The 12,172-nt window shown below is 42.4% G+C and overlaps 1 protein-coding gene across 3 annotated transcripts in view; it reads left to right on the top strand.

Annotated features, from left to right (window-relative positions):
• The window catches only part of VWF (von Willebrand factor), a 127,747-nt gene extending 123,933 nt beyond the window's left edge, over positions 1-3,814 (top strand). For all 3 annotated transcript variants that reach the window (XM_064701787.1, XM_064701788.1, XM_064701786.1), the window contains 2 exons: positions 1,970-2,067; positions 3,473-3,814. In XM_064701787.1, the coding sequence (XP_064557857.1) occupies positions 1,970-2,067; positions 3,473-3,661 (287 nt within the window). In that variant the 3' untranslated portion in view covers positions 3,662-3,814. The remainder of the gene's footprint in view (positions 1-1,969; positions 2,068-3,472) is intronic.
• Positions 3,815-12,172: the final 8,358 nt, after the last annotated feature.

Here is a 12,172-nt window from a genome sequence, read left to right as displayed (position 1 = left end):
TACTTAAAGTTTGTGTTTATGCATTACTTTCTATATCAGTAATTCAATAAAACTTCTAATCTATACCAAAACTATTTTTCTTTACCACTCTTGATTTAGCTTTCAGGGCTTGAGCTAAAACCATGTCATCAGAAAACTCTGGGTTTCTCATTTTTTAATTCTTCTTTTAAGTTCTTTTCTTCTTGTGCATGTTTACTTTTGACTCTACAAGTCTATTATGAAGGCTATATGAAATACATTCTTTCTTAGGAAACAGTAAAGCTACATTGCATACCACTGGAATAAGACACTGTTTAAGGTATAGCTGTAAAAAAAATTCTTTTGAATTCAGTGTTTGCTTTTACCTTTACCACATTTAAACAAAGCTTAAAAAATATAAAAAATACACTTATTATATTTCACTTTTACAACCACTTTAACCTGTTTTTAACATTTTTAAATTTCCTAAAACACAACTTCGGAGTCTGATGCTCTACCGACCAAGTCACCCTGGGCTTCCGATGTCTAAAGTCTGTTAGGAAGAACAAAAGTCTCTTTTAACACTTGGGTGAGAAACGTCCTGATATCTTTTGATGTCGCTCATTCATTATCACTGGTCTCTTAATTGCAGTAGGAATCTTTCTTTTGTTGACAAGAGTTACAATTATTACGGCTGTTAAGGTCTCACACTGATGCCCTTGCCCGCTGCGGGTCAAAGGGAGAAGCGCTCCGCTGGAAAAAGCGCTCTGGTCTCGCGGCGCCTGTGTCAGAGGGGCCGACCCCCCCGCGCTGGGCTCGGCGCGGCGCGGCTCCCCCTGCTCTCAGCCTCCGCGGCGGCTCCCGCGGCGCTGGGCTCTTTGTTGCGTGCACTGCAGACACCGCTGCACCCGTGGCCGCGCGGGTCGCTTTCCCCGCGGCCGCCGTCGCTCCCGCCGCTGCGCCCATGCCAAGATTGGAGTGGCACAGCCCTGCAGGCGTCCCGAGCCGCGGCTGCTGCCGCCATTGCAGCAGGGTCGCTGATTTATCGTGCATATACTTGCAGCACCAGCACTACAACGCACGTTTTTGCAAGTCTATATGCAGCAATCTCAGGAATTCTCTTCCTAAGTCAACAGTCTATAGTCCCCGCTTTTCTAAAAAGCATTTAAAAGGATTATATGCCGTTTGTCCCTGTATTACCTTTTAACTTGTCATTCATTTAGCGCGCTGCAGCCTTTCTAAGCCTTTCCAGGATTTCGACGGCATTCAGTCAGCTGGGCTCTCCTGTGAGGTCGCCAGGGCACCGGAGCCCACTCTTTCGCCTTTCTCTAGGTCTCCTATATAGGGTCGCCTAAGGCAGGGCCGCTTTTTGTGCCTCCCGGGCTGCGTCGGGACTGACACCCAAATACTGCACCGACCGTGGCTCGCAGGGGTCCCTGTTCGGGCGCGAGAATGAAGGCCTTTGTCGGGGTCGAGCCATTTGTTGGTGAGGGGAAACTCAGACACTCAATATGAGTGATAAGCAAATTCTGTTTATTGAAGAGAGCATCAGACACTTATACAGCGAGTAATAAGCTTATGAATATTCTGTAAGCTAAGCAATCTATTGGTTAAATTATGCCATGAACTCTTCTTCATTCCTTAGGGGTTCCATCTCTCTTTTCTCATGTCTCTTTCACTGTTTGTTATTATACTACAGCTAAGCCTCAAGGACATGTTATCAACACAGGTGCAGGACTTGGAATTAGCCACAGCTTTGTAATTTTCCTTTCTCTAGCAGCTAAATTCCCAACACTTCTCTAATGGAAGTTTAGTGCTGCAATGTGAAATAGTCACACAGCTCTGCATGAATTACTCTGAGACACACCCAACTAGAGATATTACCAGGAAGAACATTTCACTGACAACAATTTCTGGAGTAAAGGGATATAAGTTACAACAAGCAATTGCCAGCAGTGCCAAACACTTTTTAAATTTTTCTTTTCTTTTTCTTTTTTTTTTTACTTGGTAGGTGTGGAGGTGGAATGCCATCCAGTAAGTACCAGACTGCAGTATGGGAATATCAATGGATGTGTGGCTGAAAAGGAGGTGCCCATTTCTCATTGTGAGGTAAATAACAAAAATCAACCTCCTTTTTCTTTCCCTAAATGAAACCATTTCTTCCACCATGGTTTCACTTCAGTAAGTGGAACATCAGTTTCTCATTGATTGGCTTAGTGTTAACCTCATTGGCACTTATTTCCTGAAGTAATTTGCTGATGCTGAATTTTCCCTAGTCAAACCAGCATGAAAAATGGCACATGTTAGACACAAAGGCTTTGTTCATCCCACTCTCTTGCTTCCAGCAGAAATTAATGACTCTGAAGTAGCTCTGTTAGGACTTTCTACTTAAAAAAAGAGGAATATTTATCTTCACATTTGTAAAGCTTATTTTCAGTTCTGAGTATGTAGTTAAGCACTGAGCCTCTAGGTTGATTAGGGGAATTTAAATAAGTATTTAGATAAATGGCATTTTAAAAGACCTTTAAACCCAAGTGCCAAGATTTGACTTGTATGCCTTAAAAGCTCTGGGATTCCTCAGCTAGCCTTGGCACCAAACTCTTGTGTTCTACATGTCTTGTATCTTCCATAATCAGATTAAAAGTTTAATTTCTAGCCCATCACTGCTTACACCTTATATGGCAACTTCCTTTTAAGACAGGAGCATAACTTCCCTTCTGGGTGTTCCCATCTCTGCTCTTTCCAAGATAACGAAACCCCATACAAGGATTTTAATCACCTTTGTGTGCAATCCAAGTTATGGCATAACTAATAATTCTTAGCCTCTTGTCCTGTCTACAAAGTAAATGGTCCTTAGCCATAAGGTCATAAGTATTGATTTTTCTCCTGCAGAAGTCCAGATTTTACATCGGGAATAAACAATATTAAGTACATTTTTTCTAAATTCGTCCCTGATAATGATAGGATATTTTAATTTAATTAGACTGGGAAATAAGAGCACAAAGCCACCAAAGGAAATGGACTCTGACAGAGTGTTATGTGAGGCGACTTATTTTGACATCATGAAGGCTTATAGCTACAGGCACTGACACCTTGGTCTAATTTAGTTAAGTGGCCAGACAAGCAGAACAAGAAATAATAGCACCAGCAGGACAACAATGGGTGTGTGAGTTGCAGCATTTGGGCTAAAGCACTTTCTGAATGCATGATAACCACATTTACTCAAAAGCCAACACCATAGCTCTGGACATTCCCTATAAGATTTTAAATTCTGGGCTCTTTTGTGTGTGTGAGCAGTTTAGTCGCCTCTCCTTTGCTCTGATTATGCTCATAAGAAGTTACTCTTTGTGCAGCACCCTGCATTCTGCAGCCAGGCACCTGTTTCTGAGTTCATGTTTTCAGCAGAGCATGGAAGCCCGACAAAATCACCCATGGATATTTTGAAGGAAGGAACCAGGATTCTGAGTATCATGAGGCTCTGTTCAAACTTCAGCTCTCTTCTTTTTCCATTTAGGGCAAATGCAGAAGCACCACCAGGTACTCTGCTCAGACAGGGCAGTGGGAAGACCACTGCAGCTGCTGTACAGCCATGCAGACCACCACGGTGACGATCCCACTGCGCTGTCCCAACGGGACCATGGTGCAGCTCTACATCCCCTCCGCCTCGCTGTGCGAATGCCATGCTCGCAAGTGCACACCATGAATATTGCCCAGAAGCCCAGCTGCTTAATCTGAAGTTTTATGATGGAGGAACTTCACAATGCAAGCCTAATATTCTCTGTACACTGCCTTATCCATTAGAATCCTGAAAAATTCTATAGACACAGCAAACAATAAAGCTTACCAGCACAACAGATCACGGTCTGATTCATTTTGGGGTGGACTGTAGGAAAGAGATTCTCTTCATTTCACTGTGGAAATTAATTCACATTATTGATGAAAATCCCAAAAGGACAACCACACACAAATCATGCTCAGAAGCAGTTGCTTATACTTAAAGAATTTTTCTCAAATCATTTGGTGTTATCTGCAGAGACATTACACTTTCATTCCCCAATTCAGTCCTTAGTGACACACAGTGGACTTATAATTTTTTGCTCTTTTTCCTCCCATTCTTTTCAGGGAGTACAGTAATTATGGGATAAGGCTTCAGAGTAAGAATAGGATGTTTGTAGTACACAAACAATACTGGTTGTTCAGACAACCAAATATCTTTCTGCAATGCATATACATGTTTCTCCTGAAGCTGAATGAAAAGAAACTGTGTGTTGAGGACAGACTGTAAATTGTGCGCGTCCTCAAGACATGTGTACAAGTTTAAGGACAGCTCCTACTTCAGCCTGTGCCCAGACCAACTCGAGGAGAAAGCTCAGTAGCTATCTCACCTATTTCCAGGTGCCTGGACTTCACCTGTTGCATTTGTTCCAAAAGTTGGAATTAATTTAGATGCAGAATTTGCAGTGGCAGGTGTAATTTAGTTATTGCTGCCAAGTATATATTTACAAGGATTTAAATTCTACTTTGTCTAGTTGGGCCATGGAACACAAAAGATCTTCCAGAATGTTGTTGGTCCTGGAGGAATCTTGTGTCAGTGAAGCAGTTTCACTGGGAAGTACTAATTTCTCAAAAATATGAGAGAGGGAGGACTGTTATTGCCATGCGTGTTTTTGAAAGACAAGAATTATTTAACCTTCTTGTTTAACTAACAATTTTAAAATAATGAATGGGACTTTGACATGATTAAAGGGGTCAAAGCATCTCCCGAACTGCAAGGAAAGCTCCCTTTGGGAGCAAACAAAAACTCCTCTGTTTTCAACTAAAAAAGTAAGTTGTATTTCTTTTTTAGAGGAACCAGGCAGATCCCTGCTGCTTCCTCTTGCCAGTCAGTTGTGGATTCAACACACCCTGAATTGTGAGCCCTTTTTGTTTTTAATATTCTTTCAAGACAACTTTATTGCTGCCCAGTGGTAGAAGTGCAGGCCTTCCATGCATCTGTCTTCTGCTTTAGTCCACAGTAATACCAGAGAGAGAAACCCGGTTTTAATTGGCATCAGCCCCACTTGCTGCAGTAGATTTGTCACCAATTTACCTCCACCCTTACCCTGTTCCTTCCCCTAGCTGCCTCTAGATATTAAGTTCTCTGACAGATGCATTTGGATCACCCGGGTAGTCAGCAGTTCATCTGAAGCTGAAGACCAGCAATTCCTGGAATAGCAACCTGCAACATCAGAGAGGACCAAGAGAGAAGGGAGTAAAAGGCAAATGTCATCCTCTTCCACTTACCATGGCTGGGATGTCCCTTTGTTTCAGCCTGTGCCCTCACCCAGACTGACCCTTCTTAGCTCATGAAAGCTGACAGGATTGCAGCCTAAGGCTTCATGGCTGCAGACAGGTCTTCTAATTAGGTAATTAATTGTCTGAGTTAGTGTGATGCAGCCCATGAGAAGAGCGCTTACTGGCTTTACTTACAGCCGGGATTTCTGGGGACTTTGGTGTGGTCTACATATTGTTACTCAGACCAGTGTATTCCAAGCCCCCGTCATGAGCAAGACCAGAAGAATCTTCTTTGAAAATCCTTTTGTAGAAATAAACTGGCAAGGAAGAAAAAGCAGGAGGGAATGTTATACCATCTTCTTTAACAGGCTGAGGAGGTAAATACATTTCTAACTTTGACTTGCTGGCATGAGAATCAAACATTTTCTGGCAGTCTGCCCCAAAAGAACTGTCTGACTTTTGCCCAAGGAGCCAGTGGGCTCAGACCTGCTCTGTGCAGGTTTCATTGCCTTTCACACAGGCAGCTGCAATTAGTGCAATTCCAATACTTTCATCAGCATTTCATCCCTGGCAGGAGTGAAGAGCACAGTCCTGCTGCCTATGATCAAGTGTGCCAGTGCATCACACAGTACTCTACATCTGACTGTAGATTTGCATTTGCATTCTCCAGCAGAAGCCAGGCTTTGAAGAATGTTGTTTCCCAAGTCCATACATAATGTTTGTGAGCCTTGATGGGTTTGAGCAACCTTGGCCTTTACCTTTCCACCAATGATTAGGAGCACATCCCACTGCTTCAGACCACCAGCTGGGTTGTTGAGTGTGCTATAGGATAGATTTACAGGAATGCTGAATGGATTTGGGGAGGAGTCTTATATAACTCCTTAATAATTCAAAACAAGCAATCTCTCTGCTAAATTTACAGACTTGCAAGCACTCCTCTACAGCAGGAGAAACACGAGCAGGTATATTGGTATTATTTGTCACAGCTCTGCATTATCAATTAGCACCATACCCAAGTACCTCAGGAAAGACAGTGATTTCCACATTTTCTCTGCTGGAAAGTCTTAAAAGCAGACTACTTCCATTCTAAGCAGCTGGATGTTGCTTCCTCTCATATTGCTGCGTATATTATTATGTGAGATAAGTGTATTACCTTTAACACACCCATCCTTATGGCTTATAGAAGCTGGTAATTGGAACCTGTGCAGGCAGAGCTATAAGTCAACAAGGATCCCAGCAGGACCTGGCTCTACAATCCTATACTATTCCAGAATTAGCCAGGATTTGCCTTTCTGGTTTTGAGCTTAGTTGGAGCAGCATAGATTGTGGATGGAAAATAGCAAAAGTTTCAGAACATTTTCATTTCCTTCTCCCTGAGATAGGCATAGAAAGCAAGAGATTTGTTGCCTGTCTAGGAAACAGATTAATTGTTTTTAAAACTTCTGAAAGAAGTTCTGAAAGTACTATAAGATACTAGCAGGGTAAAAAGGAGAAAGTATTTGATACCTGTTGATATTTTGGTTAGAAGATAATAAATGCCATTTCAAAGTAGGGACCAAGAAGAGTGGAGGGGTTTAATGAATTTAAAATCCCATACAAATTTCTTAGTCTTGCTGGGAACATTTTACATCACCCAGCCCAAGTTTTGGGAAACAACAGCTGCACTGCTCCTTTCATGTTTGATAGGACAACCAGGGTGCATCAGCACATCTCTCTGTGACAGAGACAACTTCTACCCTTGCCAGCCATGACACAGTGCACTACCCTGATTTACAAGATCGTAGAACCACTGGACTTTATTCAGGCATTGAATAAATCCATTTCTCCCTGTCACACTAGAAAAACCATCATAGTTTCATAAACAGGCTTAAAGAAAAAAAGATTTGAACTTGAATTAGTTACATCTCTCTTCAGTTATCATTAGCAAATAAGAGTCCTTTCTCAGATAGCATTGGTCATCAACAACTTTTCTTCCCTATAGTTGCTTAAATTGCAAGGTTGAAGGCTAAGCAGGATCCATCACCTGTTCTGATTAGACCATTGATTACAAGATAATCCCCTGAATATTTCATGCAGGAATGACAGTGCATGCAGGCACTGAGGTAACTTGAGTACTTGAAACAGCCTTATAAAAAGCTTTCTGCACTTACCTCCTACCTGGGACCACTGTGAAACTTTGTAGATAGAAAGACACACCTCCCCACAGAAACCACCTCCAAGACAATCTGATCCTTGGGTGCTGATTCTTTGGACAGAGCTGGCTCTGCTGTAGAGCCCTGGATTTGCATTAGCCTTTTTCCTTCCTCTCCACTGCCTTCGGGACAAAGTGTGCCTGTTGATGCCTTGTTTCTTGAGGTGCTAAGGAACATGAGGACAAAGTGCTGAAATTCTCCAGCAGAGAACTGCCATGGCCTCTCAGGTCATGGGAGTTTGGTCTTTCTCCTTCTCTTCCCTCCATCCTGGTAATCACCAAACCAGAAGGTCTCACTAATTAGCTTCAGCTTTTAGCTTTGTGGTTTGCTTAAAGCAGGATCAAGGCAGGATGGAAATAGCCGCTGGTGCTGTTCTCTCCTTAAGCCAGTGCAGAAGAAGATTGTGCACAGCATAGCCACATCCTATTTTAGCACTGATGCAATTTCCAGCCAGACCTCCAGGCAACATGGAAACACACATGCCTGGTAAGTTTATTTTCTGTTTCATTCTTATTGCTGCCTATGAAGAGGGATAGACCAAGATGGGGTGGAGAACAAAGAAAGGAGTACTTTGGAAGGACTTCTCTGTCTTCTTTAGGGGAAAAAAAAAAAAAAAAAAGAAAGAAATCTGCAGCCCAGTTACATACAGAGAGCTCAGAGATAAAACATGCAGAGTTCACTTTTCCTAAAGCCTCAGAAGAGCAGCTGTGGGTCAGTGTTGTGATCCACATGGAAAAGACAATCACTAGGCAAATGCCTTGTGCTCGTCTTCTGCTGTTTCCCCCTGCATTTGCCTTATTGCATGGCAACTGTGGGGAGTAAGCAAAATCCTTTTCCAGGAGAAAATGGGCAGCCTTGAGCTCTAAATTCCCATACAAAAGGAGCAAATCTGCTGAGACTCTTATTTGCATAAAACCTTCATTCTGGAGTTCCCAGTGTACGAGTTTAGAATAACTTTCAGCGCTGATGTTGAGTCATTGTTCTTTTGCTGTCATAGTCAAAAGCTCTGTGGTTGTTTCCATGTTATCTCATTGTTTCTGGGGCTGTATCTCTCCTGTGAACTTCAAATTCCTTATTTGAATAATAGAAGAATAGAATTTGACCTTTAAATTTTAGCTATCTGGTATTTCTCTCTTTAGAATGGTTCAAGAACTACTTATGTGTTTAGTCCCCTGCTGCTTAACTGCTTCTATTAAAAACAGTCCCATAAGTAAACTCAGAACTGGATGGTTCTCTTTATAAAGAGTATTTCTTCTCCAATCATATTTCGAGGTGGAAAGACAAAGGATATCTGCGTTATGTACAAACAAATGTAGAGAAATACAACTGAGATACTGAGTCCTACCCAAGAGATTCTCCTGCTGTGTGTCCTGGAGGCTCAGGACATTTCAAACTAAGTGCTAGCATGGGGTTCAGACAAGCAGATGCACTCAGGCTGTCCAGATTATTTTGGCATTAGTCAGGGTTTGCTGTTTTACCCTTTCCACCTGCAGTCTGAGAGGTACTGTGTGAGCCCTGAACTCACAGGCTGCAAATTAGATGGCATTAGAGACAACCCAAACAGCCTTGTCTGTCTAATTCCTATATTCTTAAAAAGCACTAAAATGGTGGTTTTGAAGACACAGTGGAGGAAATCATGCTTTACTATAGTTGAGTTTGGTGGAGATGTGCACAAGAACTGATTTTGGCATGAGCTGAACTTCTTCATCTACATTCAGACCTGAAAATTCATGATTTACTGAGAACCCAAAGAGCACGTGTATAACCATATATATATATCCTTTGAAAGATGTTTGAGTAAAGCTACAAGGAAACAGTAAGTTCAAGTAGGTTTTTTTTCATCCCTACTTGGGAGTTGGAGTCTGTCAAATGATGTTCCTAAATTGCAGATGTTTTGAACAGCCTTGCAGAGGAGTATTCTTCTAACTCTGGTGTCTTTCAGAAATGCAGATCCCTTCTGATACTTATCTAAAAAGAGAGGAAGATAAATGAAAGCAGTTCCCTCTCTGTGCCCTGGAAAACCAAACCACTTGCAGCGTATTCTGCAAGTAGCTGTGCTGTGATAATCTTATCATCTGGACCACTCAGCTCAGTTAATTGGCTGTTACACAGGATTTAATACAGAGCTCCTAATTAGGCAGACTCCTTTACTGCGTCTTTCACAAGCAGTGTGGTCCTTTACCACTCCCTCTCAGTCCTTCCACTTTTGGCAATCTGTGCAACTTCTTCATGGTGGCACTTTGGACAAGGACCTGGGAACGCAAACAGTGAGGTGAATTGCTGCACATGTGGGCAACCCTTAAGTTTGCAGAAAGCTGAGGCAAAGGAGTACAGAGAGGCTGAGTGAGCAGGTGGTGACTGGCTGTGAACTGAAATTGGAACTGGTCACTGATCTCTGTCCTGGAGCCTGGAGGTACCTTGTACTCAGAAGCCATTTTACAACTCGATGGAGTTTGACTGTAGGGATGGCTCCCCAGCCATTTTTGTAGAATGAGTGTAGTTCCTGAACATTTGCTTTCTTAGGTGAAGTCAAGATTCCCTGTACTGCTGTTCTTTGAAGATACATATATATGTAAATATACACCAAAACCATGCATATGTGCATATTTAAAATTTTATATATATTCACATACATACACACACACAGAGCTTGTTTCTATAGATACTAATTCCTCCAGAATATTTACAGAATGAGAACATGTAAGGCCAAATGTCATAAAGGCTTACAGGGTGGAATGAGGTCAGGCTGCATTTGAAGCAGAAGCCCCTGAGGCAGTGCTGTATCAGGCAGGAACTATCAAATGTGGAATGCATTCAAACCAAAACATTTTGGTTCAATTGGTTTAATTTAGGAAGTTGAAAAGCTTTTGGGAGAACAGGAGTCCTCTAGATACAAATATGGCAATTGCATTTTCATCAAAAAACTTGTTCTGACTGGGAGTCCCTGACTGCCTCACCAGTTTACCAGTGTTAATCTCAGGTTTGTGATACAGTTTCTAGAGGCTGGGAAGCATAATGGAGATGAAATCGTGTTATAAATGAACGGCAGCTTTTTCCCTAGGCCTAGTTAAAAGGACTGGAAAGTAAAAGAGGTCTTTAATTGACTGTGTAGAGGTCTTGTGAGGTATCCCAGACTTAGTCTGAAAATACTGGAGAAACATTGTGTGTGGCCTTTGGAAATGAAACCTTCACTTATTAATTATTTTTCTTGGAGCTTCCCTCGTGGCATCATTATGTGCTTCGTTAAAGTGAGCCAAGCACGATTCTGCTTGGGAGATCAGACAGGGAAAACTAGTGAGTCAATCTGTTGGACTGTTCAAGTGCTGCTGGACCCTAATCTGTTATTGATTAAGAATAATCATAATTGATATAAGAACAATCATAACATTTAAGGGTCAGACACCCTCGTCCAAGCATTTCCTTCTTTAGCATTCCACTGTCTCCTCTCTCAGAATGTGGTAGTGGGGAAGCAGTTTCAGTCTGAGTATAGGGGATAGAATCGTCTCAGCTAAATGAGGGGGAAATACAACCTCTGGATTTTAGCAGTACACAATGGATGTGGTGTCTTCCTGGAAGCTGTTGTTTCTTATTCCTGGAGAAAAGTCCTGACTAGATGGAGGCAGTGGTGTATCGTCTCTGTAGTGATGATGGTGCTGACCATGTAGGCAGATGTGTACAGGATGTCTTTTCCTGGATATAAAACACTAATGCTGGAAGGACCAAGACATGGTTTTTCCCTCTAAGAGCTTTTCCAAGAGAATGAGAGTATGGATCAGTCAATCCCATTTCAGCTGTGGCACCACTAGAGGGGGAAAGAGTATGAAACATCTGTGTGTTGAAAAAGGTTCTGTATCCACTGGTTTTTATTAGCATTTTTCAACCTTGCTACTGCCAGTATGGAATTGACCTGTTGGAGTGAGGAGGCCTCCAAGAGAATCAGAGGGATGAAGCAGCAGTGCTGTGAAGAAAGACTGAGATAATTGGGAATGTTCAGCCTGGAAAAGAAAGGGCATTGGTGTGACCTCATTATGGCCTTTCAGTGCCTGAAGAGAGCCCACAGGAAAGATGGAGAGAGACTCTTGACAAGGTCCTGGAGTGACCCGACAAGGGGGAATGGCTTCACACTGACAGAGCACATATTTAGGTTGGATATCCAGAAGAAATCATTCCTTGTGAGGGTGAAGAGGCCCTGGCACAGATTGCCCAGAGAAGCTGCCCCATCACTGGCAGTGTTCCAGGCCAGGTTGGATGGGGCTCTGAGCAACCTGGGATAGTGGAAGGTGTCCCTGCCCATGGCAGTGGGGATAGAAATGAGATTATCTTTCAGGTCTCTTCCAACCCATTTGTGATTCTGTGATGATCTCCATCCCCTCCAAGCCCTCCATTATTCTGCACTGTGACCATGTAATTTGTCAAACGCAAGAGATGGGGAGCATGTCTAAAAATTCCAGACATTACTCCCAAAGACCAGAACATGTAGGTATAACCTTAGATATACCTGATGAGCATTTCACATGTGTAAAGAGTTCTTTATGAAGAATGACCACGCTCCACAAGTTTCTACCTCTACCTGATGCCACTGGATTTGTTCACATCACTAGAAATGAATAGTGTCTACTGACTGCAGTATTTTGCATTCCATTAGGGAACCATCTGTACAAAACCTGCTTTATGTATTTATCTCTCCTTCTTAGACTTTGCTCTACCCTCCTCACACCCAACTCTCAATGGACGGAAGACAGCAAAAT

This window comes from Zonotrichia leucophrys, chromosome 1A, assembly GCF_028769735.1.
Source record: "Zonotrichia leucophrys gambelii isolate GWCS_2022_RI chromosome 1A, RI_Zleu_2.0, whole genome shotgun sequence".
Lineage (NCBI taxonomy): Eukaryota > Metazoa > Chordata > Aves > Passeriformes > Passerellidae > Zonotrichia > Zonotrichia leucophrys.
The sequence above is the reverse complement of the archived record's forward strand: the minus strand, read 5'-3'. Positions and strand labels throughout refer to the sequence as shown.